The sequence below is a fragment of the Condylura cristata genome, unplaced genomic scaffold (assembly GCF_000260355.1).
Source record: "Condylura cristata isolate star-nosed mole 26May11 unplaced genomic scaffold, ConCri1.0 scaffold00020, whole genome shotgun sequence".
NCBI lineage: Eukaryota > Metazoa > Chordata > Mammalia > Eulipotyphla > Talpidae > Condylura > Condylura cristata.
The window spans coordinates 16,977,890-16,990,275 of record NW_004567121.1 but is presented as its reverse complement, the minus strand read 5'-3'; the positions used below and the strand labels follow the sequence as shown (position 1 = coordinate 16,990,275).

Sequence of the window (12,386 nt, the reverse complement as noted above, 5' to 3'; positions counted from 1 at the left end):
CCTGGTGGTAGACTTTATTTCTGGAAATTTACAAAATAGAAAACATTTTAAATTAATAAGATCTCCCTTTGCAGCACAACACGTAATTCAGGATGTTTCACCTACTGCACTCAAGATGTAGATGGAAATGACTTCATGAATTCTGAGTCTTGGAAAATCTACATATATATAAAAAATATGTTTGGTTATATGTATATTTCAACTATAACACTATTTGCTTTTTTCCTATATCTATAGCTACACAGTCTCATCAGTGGTATTCTTGGGGACCCCCCAACATGCAGTGTAGATTATGTGCAACCTGTTGGCTTTATTGGAAAAAATACGGAGGCCTGAAAATGCCCACCCAGTCAGAAGAAGAGAAGTTGTCTCCCAGCCCAACTACAGAGGTACACAAGCAGTAGTTTGGTTTTTGTTGTTGTTTGTTTGTTTGTTTTGGTGGGTATAGAGAAATGCCGTGTTTTTCAATGGTTAGATTACTCCTTGAAAGCCAGAAGTACAGTCTGGGTTAGTTTAAAAACAAAGCTATTGTTATAGCTAAACATAGGACCACAATATTGTGGTGATGGAGAGTAGCACAGGAACAAATAAAAAATTTTCAGGTATTCAAAATATTGATCTTGTGAGATATTCAGACAAAAGGAGAGCAGTGTGTGTAGGAGGTGTTAGCCTAAGTAGAGAACGTCAGAATTAAATGTTTGTGTTAAGTGCTTTTTTGAAAACAGGTTGCAACTTTTAGACACTGTTGGAAAATATGTCATATGTAAAGTAATAGATACAAATTGAGCATCTTTTCTGCCTCAGGGCTGTCATAGGAGAGGCTGGAAGGTATGGGCTCAGTCCAGAAGTGAATAACAGGTGAAATGTGATTTTGGTAAAATTCTGAGAGATCAAAGACACCAGGCACCTTTCTCCCTGGACAGGCTATTTTTGAATACTAAACTGATCTCAGGATTCCTTTGACATTAGAAAAATTTTAAGTAGTAATATTAACCCCCTTAGTGATGCTTGCTTTTATTTCTTTTTAAGGTTTTGCTGTTGTGATCATGATTTTGGGCTGCTAGGCTTAATTTAAAAACAGAAGCGTGTGATCACGTCCCCTTCCTCCCAGTCTCTTCCCATACCCCCTTCTCCTTCCCAGTAGTACCACGCACTGTTTGGAAAACATGGTGTTGGATTCGATATAGGGGCTTCAGCAGAAGGTTTCAAACTGCATTTTTCATTGAGGGTGATGCAAGCAGGGCTGCTGTTTCGACAGGTTCTCCTCTTTACCTGTTTGTTGCTGCCTGTTTTGCAGGACTCCCGTGTTAGAAGTCACATGTCCCGCCAGGCCATGCAGGGAATGCCGGTCCGAAACACCGGGAGCCCAAAATCTGCTGTGAAGACCCGCCAAGCTTTCTTCCTTCACACTACATATTTCACAAAATTTGCTCGTCAGGTCTGCAAAAATACCCTCCGGCTGCGGCAGGCAGCAAGACGGCCGTTTGTTCCTATTAATTATGCTGCCATTAGGGCAGAATGTAAGATGCTTTTAAATTCTTAACCTTATGTGTTGTGCTTCTGACCATTTTCTTTCTTTCCCTCTCTCTCATTTTTGTTTTTGTTTGCAATAAACATAAGTTCTTGTGTACAGCCTTTTATTTGTTTTTTTTTTTTAACATTGTTTTTGTCTGCTGCCATTTGTATCATGCCAACCTGAAAGAAAACACTGAGACTTCTGCAGTCTTTATGAAAGAGTAGTGCTCACCAAGAAGCTGATGGGAGGTACTGCTGCCCAGCAGGGTTCTGTGATGGAGTTGCTGACAGCCCTCATCGAGGCGTTTTTACCTTCCTGAGGGGTATCACCCCTCAGGAGGGAAACCCATAATTGACACCTGCAGTTCAATCTTACATGAATTCTTTAGGTTTAAATAAAAGTTGCCAATTTGCACTAATAAGAAATTGTATGTCTTTGTAAATCTTTTATTTTTTCACAAACCTTTTACAATTATACAGTATTAAGGAAATTCACAGTGCTTTATCACAAATATTGCATTTATTGGAAGATTTAAGAAATTATAATGAAATTAGAAGTCTTTTGGGTGAGTTTTTGAAAATGCATATTTTTACCAAAGTGTCCAAAAATATGGGTTGAGCATTCTTTCTATTTGTCCAATTTGGTTTCCATTTCATAATCATATTATCATAAATATTATAACATTTATGTGACTTTTTTACTCTCATTTTCAACACATTCAGTCTTGCTTATGTTTCATTTTGTTGTTGTTGTTAGAACAAAGGTCATATGTGCCAAGAAGTTGTGGATTATTTCATAATTATATTCCCCTAAAACTCTTCATGAATTCTGTGTTAACTGTGATTATAGTCTTGATACATTCCTGGCTACAGTGTTGGCATGCCACCAAATTTTTGCCCTTTAAAGAATAAGAAAATGTGTCACCTGACTGAACAGATAGGGAATCCTAGATTCATTCAGTAGATGATTTTCCTTGTGAGGTAATAATCTTCTTGTTATGAGCCATCCCATTTTCATTTAAAGAGGAGATCCGTGAAAGAGGAGGAATGATGAATACTTTTTGTTCCTAAGGATAATTTTCAGCAGAACATTTGAAAGGCTTTGAAACTTACAGGTAAAAGCTTTACAAGAAAAGTACTTTAAAAGAACAAAAATTGCTATTAATCTTTGAGTCCCACAGATGGGAATTCAGCTACAGTAGATTCTTGTATATTTGAGAACTTTGTCTTACAGTAAGCTTTCACAGGTTTCTGTTTCCCCTTTCTTACCCATTTCAAGGAATTGGAAAATATTTATGTTCATCTAAACTGCTTAGTTCATTTGAAACACATTTTATACATAATTTCTTAAATGAAAAGGATAAAGCATTTGAGAAAGAAAATGAATGAAATTTTTCCATGAAATTTGGCCAGAATCCAGGATCATCTTTGTTCCTATGAATGGAAAAGAAACCATCTCAGTCTGAATTGGTTGCTGGGGAAGCTTCTGTTTCCCCTGGCTATTCTGCTAGTTTCTGATTTGCAGATTGTTTTTGATTACTCTTCAAAGAAGTGTATCTTTCAGTTGCCTCGTTTTAAATTTTTTCTCAATTGGTGTTATGCTGCTCTAAAAAAGACTCAAAATTAAATCACCTGCATATAGTTTCTACAAACAGATAATAAAAGAGTTCAATCATTTACTGTGATCAGATTGGGAGAGTATATTTTATACTTACCTTAATTGGTCAAGTTACAGATTTACATCGAGATTTAAATAGCTTGAGCAGCCTCTCCCTCTCCCCTCTCCTCCTCCTCCCACCCCCCCCCAAGATAACTAGACCTTTTCCTAGCATGTAATTCTGTCATCATTTCCTTTCTTAGATGAAACTTGTTACCCTCAGCAGATCCTTTCACCTTGGCTTGTTAGTTCTGTACCGGGAGAGAGTGGATAGGTGTTTCTGTTTATTTTGTAAGCTCTTCTTGGGTTTCAAAAGGTGCTGGTGACCCCTTCCACTGGTATCCCAGATTAATCACTATGAATCATTAGGTATGTAATTTCAGATCAGATGAAAGTTTGTAATTTTTAGGTACTGGTGGATCAAGAGTGCCAATTGCGGCATTTTAGAATAATTTCTTGTAGTATTGGGACAGAAACATCATTTCCCCCTATAACTGTGAGACTGTTGTGAGCATTATAGAAGTTAATCCTTTGCCCCTGGGCAGCACTGACACAGGCAGTTATTTTATGGCCTTGGTTTATGAGATGACAGATCATGGTAACAAGAAGTGAGGTGCCAAGGAGAGAAACTCAGATGGGCAGAACATAAGCTGAACTGAGTGAATACTAAAAAATTTACCCTTGGTCAGGGAGATGTTTTGATTGATTATACCAATACTCTGGCTTTTATTTTCATTGAAAAGTTGGCAGTGAGAAAGGAATGTTAGAGTAATCTGTTTTTATATGTATGTAATACCAAGGAAGGTAAAAAATAATGGCATTTGTGAGATGGGAAGCTGGGGGAAAAGGGTTGGAAGGAGACATGACTGAGCATAGTAAATGCCTTTAGTTTTGAATCATGAGAAGAGCTTGCCTATTTGTAAAAAATAATTTAAAGCTGAAATAAGTATATAATGTGGCCAACATGTTTAAAAATACTGCAAGTACCTACATATGAGATATATATGTGTGTGAAAAATTATTTGGAAAATTAATTTTCCCAAATACCTACTTTAATTTGGCTTTATATGTGAATACATGTCCATACTAAATGTATTAGTAGTATGCCTGTTCTACCACATAGGTAGTGCTCATTGAAAGTGGATTGACAGACTGAAAACTAAAACATTGCACAAAGAGGTACCTAGTTTACAACCTAATGGCATGATTATTAACTGACCAAGTTTTAGAGAACCTGTCTTTTCTCCCCCTGTGACTCTCTGAGAATTCCAGAAGCCATGATGTGGTAATGGTGGTCCTCATTTGTTCTGTCAGACACCACTGAGTTACCAAGATGATGTCATCCAAGAGCTGTAGTCACTTGACACCATACGATTACTATTTAAGACTTAAACGGTATTGGGAAAGGAGCATCATTTTTTCCTGTAATTATGAGGCTCTTGAGAGCATTATAGAAGTTGATCCTTTAGTGACATTGGCTTCTGGGCAACACCATCACAGCCAGTATTTTAGGACCTCAGTTTAAGAGCCTCAGAGGGGAAAGTTAAGTAGAAGGAGTATTAGCAGTCTTCCATACATAGATGAAGCCCAAGTGCCTAGAGAAGTGGATTGAGCTGACATACCTGCCATCTTTGTGCTTACATGGGTAATTAAGTGGCTTCTGAGTTGAAAACCAGACTTGAATGACAGCAGCAGAATCCCCAATCTGAAGTTCTCCCAGAGGCATTTTTTTTATTATCTTAATTCATCTTCCTGAGTATCTCAAAACTTTATACGAAAATGTTCTCAGTTTTTCTAGAGATTTCTCAGCAAGTTGTTATTATACATACTTTGTAAAAGAGCCTTAGGAGAAAATTGTTTTTGACTGCTTTTAATACTTTTGGTAGGTTTTTTTAAATAAAGATTGTTTTTGATGGGCTACATGACATTTTTCTAACACAAAGATGGTGACAAATCTCATCTCCATTCTCATTCTTAATTTACTCTCTATAGAGTTGACTATTGTCATTAGTGTCTATGGTAGACAAATTCTGTGTAAAGCAAATCTGAGTAGGTGTATTTTTGGCTTTTATATAGTTATTAATGTCTGTTCTGTACTTTGCACTTTTGACCTAATATATTTGAAGGCCATTCTATACCAGTCCATAGAAAGAGAACCTCCTTTTTACATCAGCTACACAATACTTCTGTACTTTAACAGTGCCCTATTAGACGTTGTTCCAGTGATTTTTAATCATTTTCTATTATAAATAACATTGCAATAAATATCCTTATGCAGATTTCATGCAGATATATGAATAAAAATTAAAAAATAAAACATCTGGGCCAGGGAAGAAGAATTTGGAATTTGGATAGTCACTACTCACTTGCCCTCAGAAAAACTTAAAAATTTACACACGTGTGCCCAATTCTCTAGGACCTTGGTAGCAAGATCTGTCTTTGAAAATCAGGACTAGTTGACAGTGTGCCCAATTCTCTAGGACCTTGGTAGCAAGATCTGTCTTTGAAAATCAGGACTAGTTGACAGGTGTCAATGTAAGTTATGTTAGCTTGAATTTCTCATTTTGAATGAGAGAAATCTTTGCATCTTTTTGAAAACCGTTTGTATTTTCATCAGTCGAATGTTTTCATTCCCTGACCTGCCTGTTTTCTGATAGAAGTTTTATTGACTTTTGGGAACTTATATTTCAAGGAAGTTAGCTCTTGATCTGTGATATGTGATGCCAGTATGTCCCTCCATTGTCATTAACTTCATAATGTATTTGCTAAGCAGAGTTTTACAAATAATGTAGTTGAATTTGTTATTTTTTGTGGTACCTAAGTTTTATGCCTCATAGAGTTTCTTTAAGAAAATTTCATGGTTTCATTTTGACAGCCATCATGAAAGTCCATGAGATACTTTTGTGAATTTTAGTCTAGTGTGTAATTTTTCTATTTCATTTTCTCTCCTAATATTTCTAAGACATTTTAGAAAAGTTGGTTGTGAATTGCAATAAAAGCAGCCGTGTTTTTCTAAGTTTACCTCAAGGAGGTGTATATTGTCCTCTAGGAGGCCAGAGACAGGCATGCCTGAGACTGAAAGAGATGCAGATGTTTTCCCGCTCTCTAAGCAGGTTTTGATTCCTTCCGGGTTCCTTGGGCCTTTCTCAGGTTGCTGTCTGTGCACTTTGAATGAATACTAATGGATTATTGCTGCTGAAAGAGATTCGATGAATAATTTGAGAGAATGACTGACAAGAAACAATCGCTTTCAGTCATTCTTTGGTCTGATTTTGAATGCAGACCAAATTTTGTAAACCTCAAGTGTGGGCCTGATAATCCTTTGTTTATGATCATCCCCTGGGAACAGGATATATTTCTCTTGTATTCACTGTATGTAATTAATAGCTGCATTTTGGTGTTAAATGGTTACTGGGTATTTTTAGCACCTTTCACCCTCATGTCTTAGTTGAGACTGGTAATTCTTACCACCATTTTCTTTAAAATGAAACTTACTGAAATAGAAATTTTTTATAAAGAGCTTTGATCTCCCACTCAGATGCTCTGTAAATTGTTATTTTGCAACATCCCATCATTAATCTCATTAATGAGAGATTAAGAGCAGAGTAGCATAGTTCAAAATGAAAAATATTGAATATGGCATTGGTGGCCCTCTGATGGATTTATTGATGCACGGTGGCATGGAAGTCTGTCAGTTGCAGCACTTTGGCAATTTTCCTTTGGGCCTTACAACAGATATAAAGTTAATAAAGGGTAAAGGTACAAAGGGCAAAGTTAATCTTACTACTGCTAATAAAACAATTGTGTTGTCTAAAACATTGAAGAAATAATGGATAGTCTATTCAAGCGGAATTTTATTAATAAAAGATGATTTTTCATCCTCATCCCAAATAGAACTTGAAGTTCAGGTGACTTAGTAATATCAGGAAGGAATTGTTTAGTATTAACTGACAGTAATTTGACAGGTGTCTGATCCTTGCAGGGTTCAAGCTACTTTCTAATCTTTCTTTGGATTGTGTCTCCAAAAGATGCTTGTTATGGTTGTCCCTGTATTTTCACTATTATTCAACAACTGGTGATAAGCTTCAAGGCTTAGTAACTTTTTCCCCCCAAAGGCAGTCATCTGAGTAGAAGGAAAAGAAATTGAATCATTTATAGTTGTCAGTAGTTGCATAGTAATTAGCCAGTGCTTGTGATACATATATAGATTCTTATGTTGCTTGGTCTGTTTTAATATTTTTCAAATGTTGTTTTCTCAACGTTTTCTGCTTAGTTCTTATTAGAAAAGGGTTTTCTTGGTAAAAGAAAATGTTAGAGCTTATGAGAAAGTTGACTAAATTATTTGAGGCTCTTGATTGAGCTGTACACTTTTAACACTAATAGAGAATTTCTGCTGCCAAAGGGAATTTCCAGTGTGTATGCCAGAAAATATGGTCTCAGTCTCTGTGAAAGGACAGAATCTTCAGTGGAATCAGGAAACCTCTGGGATCTCTTTGTAAAATATGTGAAGATGGGGAAAGGCATAAATGTAGCAACTTTCCTGTTAAAAGTTACTCTCAAGCTTTATGGATTTATCTGCAAATTTAAATATTTCAATATGCACTTTATTTTGTCCTTTCAAATTCTCTATTTAAAAATTAATTCTTCATTATGAGATGCAGCCATGTTCCTCTTTCTTCCATCCTAATGACAGCTAATTAAAATTCAGGGAGTGTTTGTGTCCTATGCTTTATTTTTTTCCTTTCTGCTTAATGGTAGGATATGAGGAGTATAATGTGAATTTTTATGAGGTAGTATCCATCAGAGTATCTTATTATTCTGACTGTTGGATGAAATAGGCTGTATACAGATAACTTTAAACTTCAGCACTAGTGACATCACAGGATAGGTAGATTAAACAAACGGTGATGAAACCAAGTAGCCCATTTTTACCCTTGTGAAGCTCTAGTCTAGCTGAATTCAGTTTCACCAAGATAAAGACTTCTCAGTGGAGACCCATGCCATCTGTCTGGTGACCAACTGTACTGCCTTGTCAGTTCTTATTTTTGTCTTCTGTGAAGGCTAATCTTAACATTAGGATTGAAACCTCCATGTGTGTTTCAGAGAAAGCCTACTATCTTGTAGAAATGCCCCCGCTAGAAAGGAGATATCTTCCCATTGCTTCCAGGTGGGCACACATGAAAAGAAAGCATGTAGATGTAAGATGTGTACTAGTGCACTTATGGTGGGCTTTGAAGTGAGTACTCTCCAGATGAATCCCTCATCCACTAATCTGAAACCAGGAATAGAAATGGTTTTCTCAAGTCCCACAGAAGTTATGCAGGAATCTGGTGGGTATTTTGTACAGTTTTCCATGTACAACTTTTTTTCTGCCATGTGTGGAGTGTTGGTAAAGAAATCAGCCTCACTGGTTGTCTCCATGTTTCTTTCTCTCCTCAGATGCAGACAGACATGCCGAACTGTCTGGAAGTCCTCTGAAAAGCAAAAGCACTAGGAAACCTTTGGCATGTATCATTGGGTATTTAGGTGGGTATTTTCTAATAAAGGAAAAAATAGTTTCTGTATCTTATAAATACTTGATTATTCTAAATGGACTTATCTAAACTACATTCAAATATTTCAAATAGATGAAATTATGGGTTTACCTACACATACTTGGATAAAAATATGTATTTATGAATATAAGTTCAGACAGATAAGCAAAAAGAGGAAAAACACCAAATTAGAAATGAGCAGTCAATATCTTGACTTGGAGCCTTCCATGATTTCTAACCCACTTTGCCTCTTCCCTTAAATAGAGAAGGATTGACTGGTTAATTTCCTTTAAAAAAAAATCATAAAACTGAAGAAAAAATTTTTTTTTGCCTTTAAAGAAGTATGTATAGTTTTGATGTGTCAATTAAGTGTATTTTAAAAGGGAGCATTTGTATTGCATTCTGATTTTGTTATTTAACTTGGTGTATCATCAGAGACAATGCTTCTGTTTGTATGGTGAAATATTGCAATTAAAAACAGTGTAAATATTACCAAGCAGTAACCTTTTTACTATAATTTTAAGAAAAACAGCTTATAAAATAACAATGCCTAATATACTTTGAAGCTATAATGATGTGTTTTTGTACTTCTGATATTCTTACTTTTTCATTTTCCTAGTAAAAGTGAAATATGTGCTCAGAGTTGCATTGAACCTTATTGCTCTGTCAGAAAGATTTGTAGTTATGAAATATTCCGACTTTAAACATGTAGCCTTTTAAAAATCAAAGGGTAGCCTTGAACTTGGTATACTATTTGGTTCTCAGAGCATTGTAAGAATCAGAGGCTCAGAGCTCCTCCTGTGATGTCCCTCTGCCATCTTGTTTCTTGTTTTATTCCTTAGGGGCTAAAGGTTGCTGTGATAGTCCCTAGAAATGTCACTCATTATCACAGCCTACCCCAAGTCATGGTGCTGAAGCCTTATAGTTTGTTGCCTGTATCCCTTGCAGGACCTAATCCTAGAAGCCTTTTGGAAGGGAGAATTTCTGATTTTTTTTTTTTTTTAAAAAAGGGAATGTAGCATTGCATATTAGTCAGTCTTTCCATGAATCGTGAGTTCCCTCTGTCCTGTCCTGCCCTTGCCAGACGAGCCCCAAGCTGCGTACTCCCCATTAACTGAGCCACATCTGTACATCACATATTCTGAGTCTTCACTCTACAGGACATTGTGCTTAATGATTTAGGGACTTAGGGCTCTTGAGTCCTTGCTCTCAAAAAAATCTTAGTCTTTTGGGGAAAACATAGATGAGGATTAGATCCCACCAAAGAATTATAGGTAGAATGGACTGGGTACATTCTGATGAGTGTTAGGGCAACTAAGTGAAAAAAGGAATATTTGATCTCATTCTTGAGAGTATGAGTATTTGAACTGGTAGAAAAATAGGAAAGGAATATCCCCTTAGGATGAACAAAGATCTCAGTACCCAAGGACCTGAAGGCAAATTGTCTAGTCTAGATGGAGCAGAGAGTCTAGAGGTTATAATGAAAAATGAGGCTGGCAAATCATCAGTGTCACTTGGGGGGGCGGGGATCACCTCTATTTTGGTTAGTACTTGATCCATGCTTATATTTTGGCAAATGTAGGATTTTAATCAGGCTGAGATGTAGTTATTCCAAAATTGAGTTCCTAAATTTCAACAAACGAGACTAGAATCCTGGTGGTCACCTGAGGAGACAGGACCCTTGTGCTGGTGTTTTGCATGCTGGGTAATGACCCTGAGAGTCAGCGAGCAAGGTGGGTCTCAGAGAAGAGGTTACTGAACTCCCTAAGTCCAGTTCCCACAGTACAGCTGTTCCCATCCCTACACTGTGCAGAAAGTGTCGTTCTGGGCTAGGTGACTGATAATACCCTTCACTTTGCCACGCACTGGCCACCTGAGCCTAACAGATGTGTGATCCTCCACCCGAGCTTTTCGTGCACGGCCTCGGACTCAAGCATCTTGAGTTTGCTGTCAGATTTTGTCTGCATCAGAATGCTCTGGAATAGGAGTGAGTGACCCTGGCCCCATACCCTGGTGGCAGTGACAGGAGGGATCCTCTTTCTCACACAACAGACATGCACAATCTGTTTTCCTGGTTTAATAAGACTACAGAGGTGTCTTTCTCCAAGGCATCTCAGTAGCTAACCTTTGCATGCCTAATACCTTGAAGAGTCAGGTGTCTTACTCGTAGTAAAACCTGGTATTGAAGCAACCTTCTGAAGTAGTCTCTCTCCACCCCACCCCCCCACCTTTGTATTCACAACATGGGGCATAGCTCCAGCTAGCAGGAGAGCCAGCTCACTTTTGATAAGCAAAGGCCATGGTAACAGCCCTTGAAGCTGATTCATTATGCAAGTCCTTGAGAAAACAGGCTGGCTCATGAGGAATTGACTCTCATTAAAAATGAGATGTGTGCCTATTAGCGAACGTGAGCGTGCACAGAGATTTTTAATGCCATGTTCTGAGTTGAGAAACCTTTTTTTCCCCTGTCAGAGATTCATCCTTCCAAGAAACCTAATATAATTCGATCTGCACCAAGCCTGCAAACCCCAGCTACCAAGCGGATGCTAACTACCCCGAATCACACGTCTCTGAGCATTTTGGGGAAAAGAAACTACAGTCATCACAACGGCCTGGATGGTATGTAAGCCCAGGAATTCCGGGGCTGTTCCGAAGAGCCAGAACGTCTTTGCCCTTGCTGGCACCAGAGTGTTCTCTGCCAGGTTCCAGAATATATAACAAATGGGTTCTCTAATCCCATGTGGAACTAAGTGTGTGCTACGTGGAGTGGGAGAGAAGGCTGCCAGTGCTACAGTGAAGCTCTTTTGCCAAGTGTTATTTCTTCCTCTCGTTGGGGGACCTTTTTGCTCACACTCCTGTTGGGAGGGTTGTTTGGAGATGAAGCCTGCATTTTGCAGGTTGCCTCTGCTGGGTAATAATGTTCTTGCTGCGATGCCTTCTCGCTGCTCTTTTATGTTTTTATGAGCAGAAGGGATTATGCTTATGTCTGAGAGAGCAGTGCTCTCTAGGGGTGTTTCAGTGTTCAGTGGATCATTTTGAATCTGGCATTTGTCCCCTACTTCTTTTACCTTACGATCTTTTTAATTACCCAAGAGTGTAACAATTCATGAAAGGAATGGCCTGAGTGATGTCCTAACAGAAATAATAATTTATTTGGAATGGGAAACTGAGAAATGTCACCTCTTATCCAAAGTACTTCTCCTGGGCTTGGCCACATAATGCCTCTTCAGGTAAAATTGAATTATCTTCCCATTTGGACTGTAAGCACAAACATAATCAAGTATCCTCACTATTTCTGTTAACACTCATATATATCTATCTGTCTGCACCCACACACACATATATATTCCCATAGTCCTGGAGTTTGAAGTTTTCTTGATTGTTTAAATGTTGGCTTTTGCTTATAAATAAAACTCTCTCCAGCTTTCATGTCTTGTGGAACTCTAGATTCCTTCAGTGGCAGTAAATTATTAATAATGAGACCCTAGAGCAAGGATGTGGAATAAGTAACAGTTTCCCGGGGTAGTTTTCCTTCAGCATCATTTTTGATGGTCATAGTATTGTCATAATGAGTAAAAGATTAAATATAAGAGTTTAGTTTGCATTTGTAGCATAGCAATTTATTAAAGACAGTGGCTTTAGCTGCATTGTAGGCCTGTAGAAACACTTCCTTGCTCCTG

At 37.7% G+C, this 12,386-nt stretch overlaps 1 protein-coding gene across 1 annotated transcript in view; it reads left to right on the top strand.

The window, feature by feature from the left end:
• MTA3 (metastasis associated 1 family, member 3) overlaps positions 1-12,100 on the top strand; it is a 95,231-nt gene extending 83,131 nt beyond the window's left edge. The window contains exons 12-15 of the mRNA XM_012727494.1: positions 238-389; positions 1,298-1,520; positions 8,612-8,698; positions 11,179-12,100. Of these exons, the coding sequence (XP_012582948.1) occupies positions 238-389; positions 1,298-1,520; positions 8,612-8,698; positions 11,179-11,333 (617 nt within the window). The 3' untranslated portion in view covers positions 11,334-12,100. The remainder of the gene's footprint in view (positions 1-237; positions 390-1,297; positions 1,521-8,611; positions 8,699-11,178) is intronic.
• Positions 12,101-12,386: the final 286 nt, after the last annotated feature.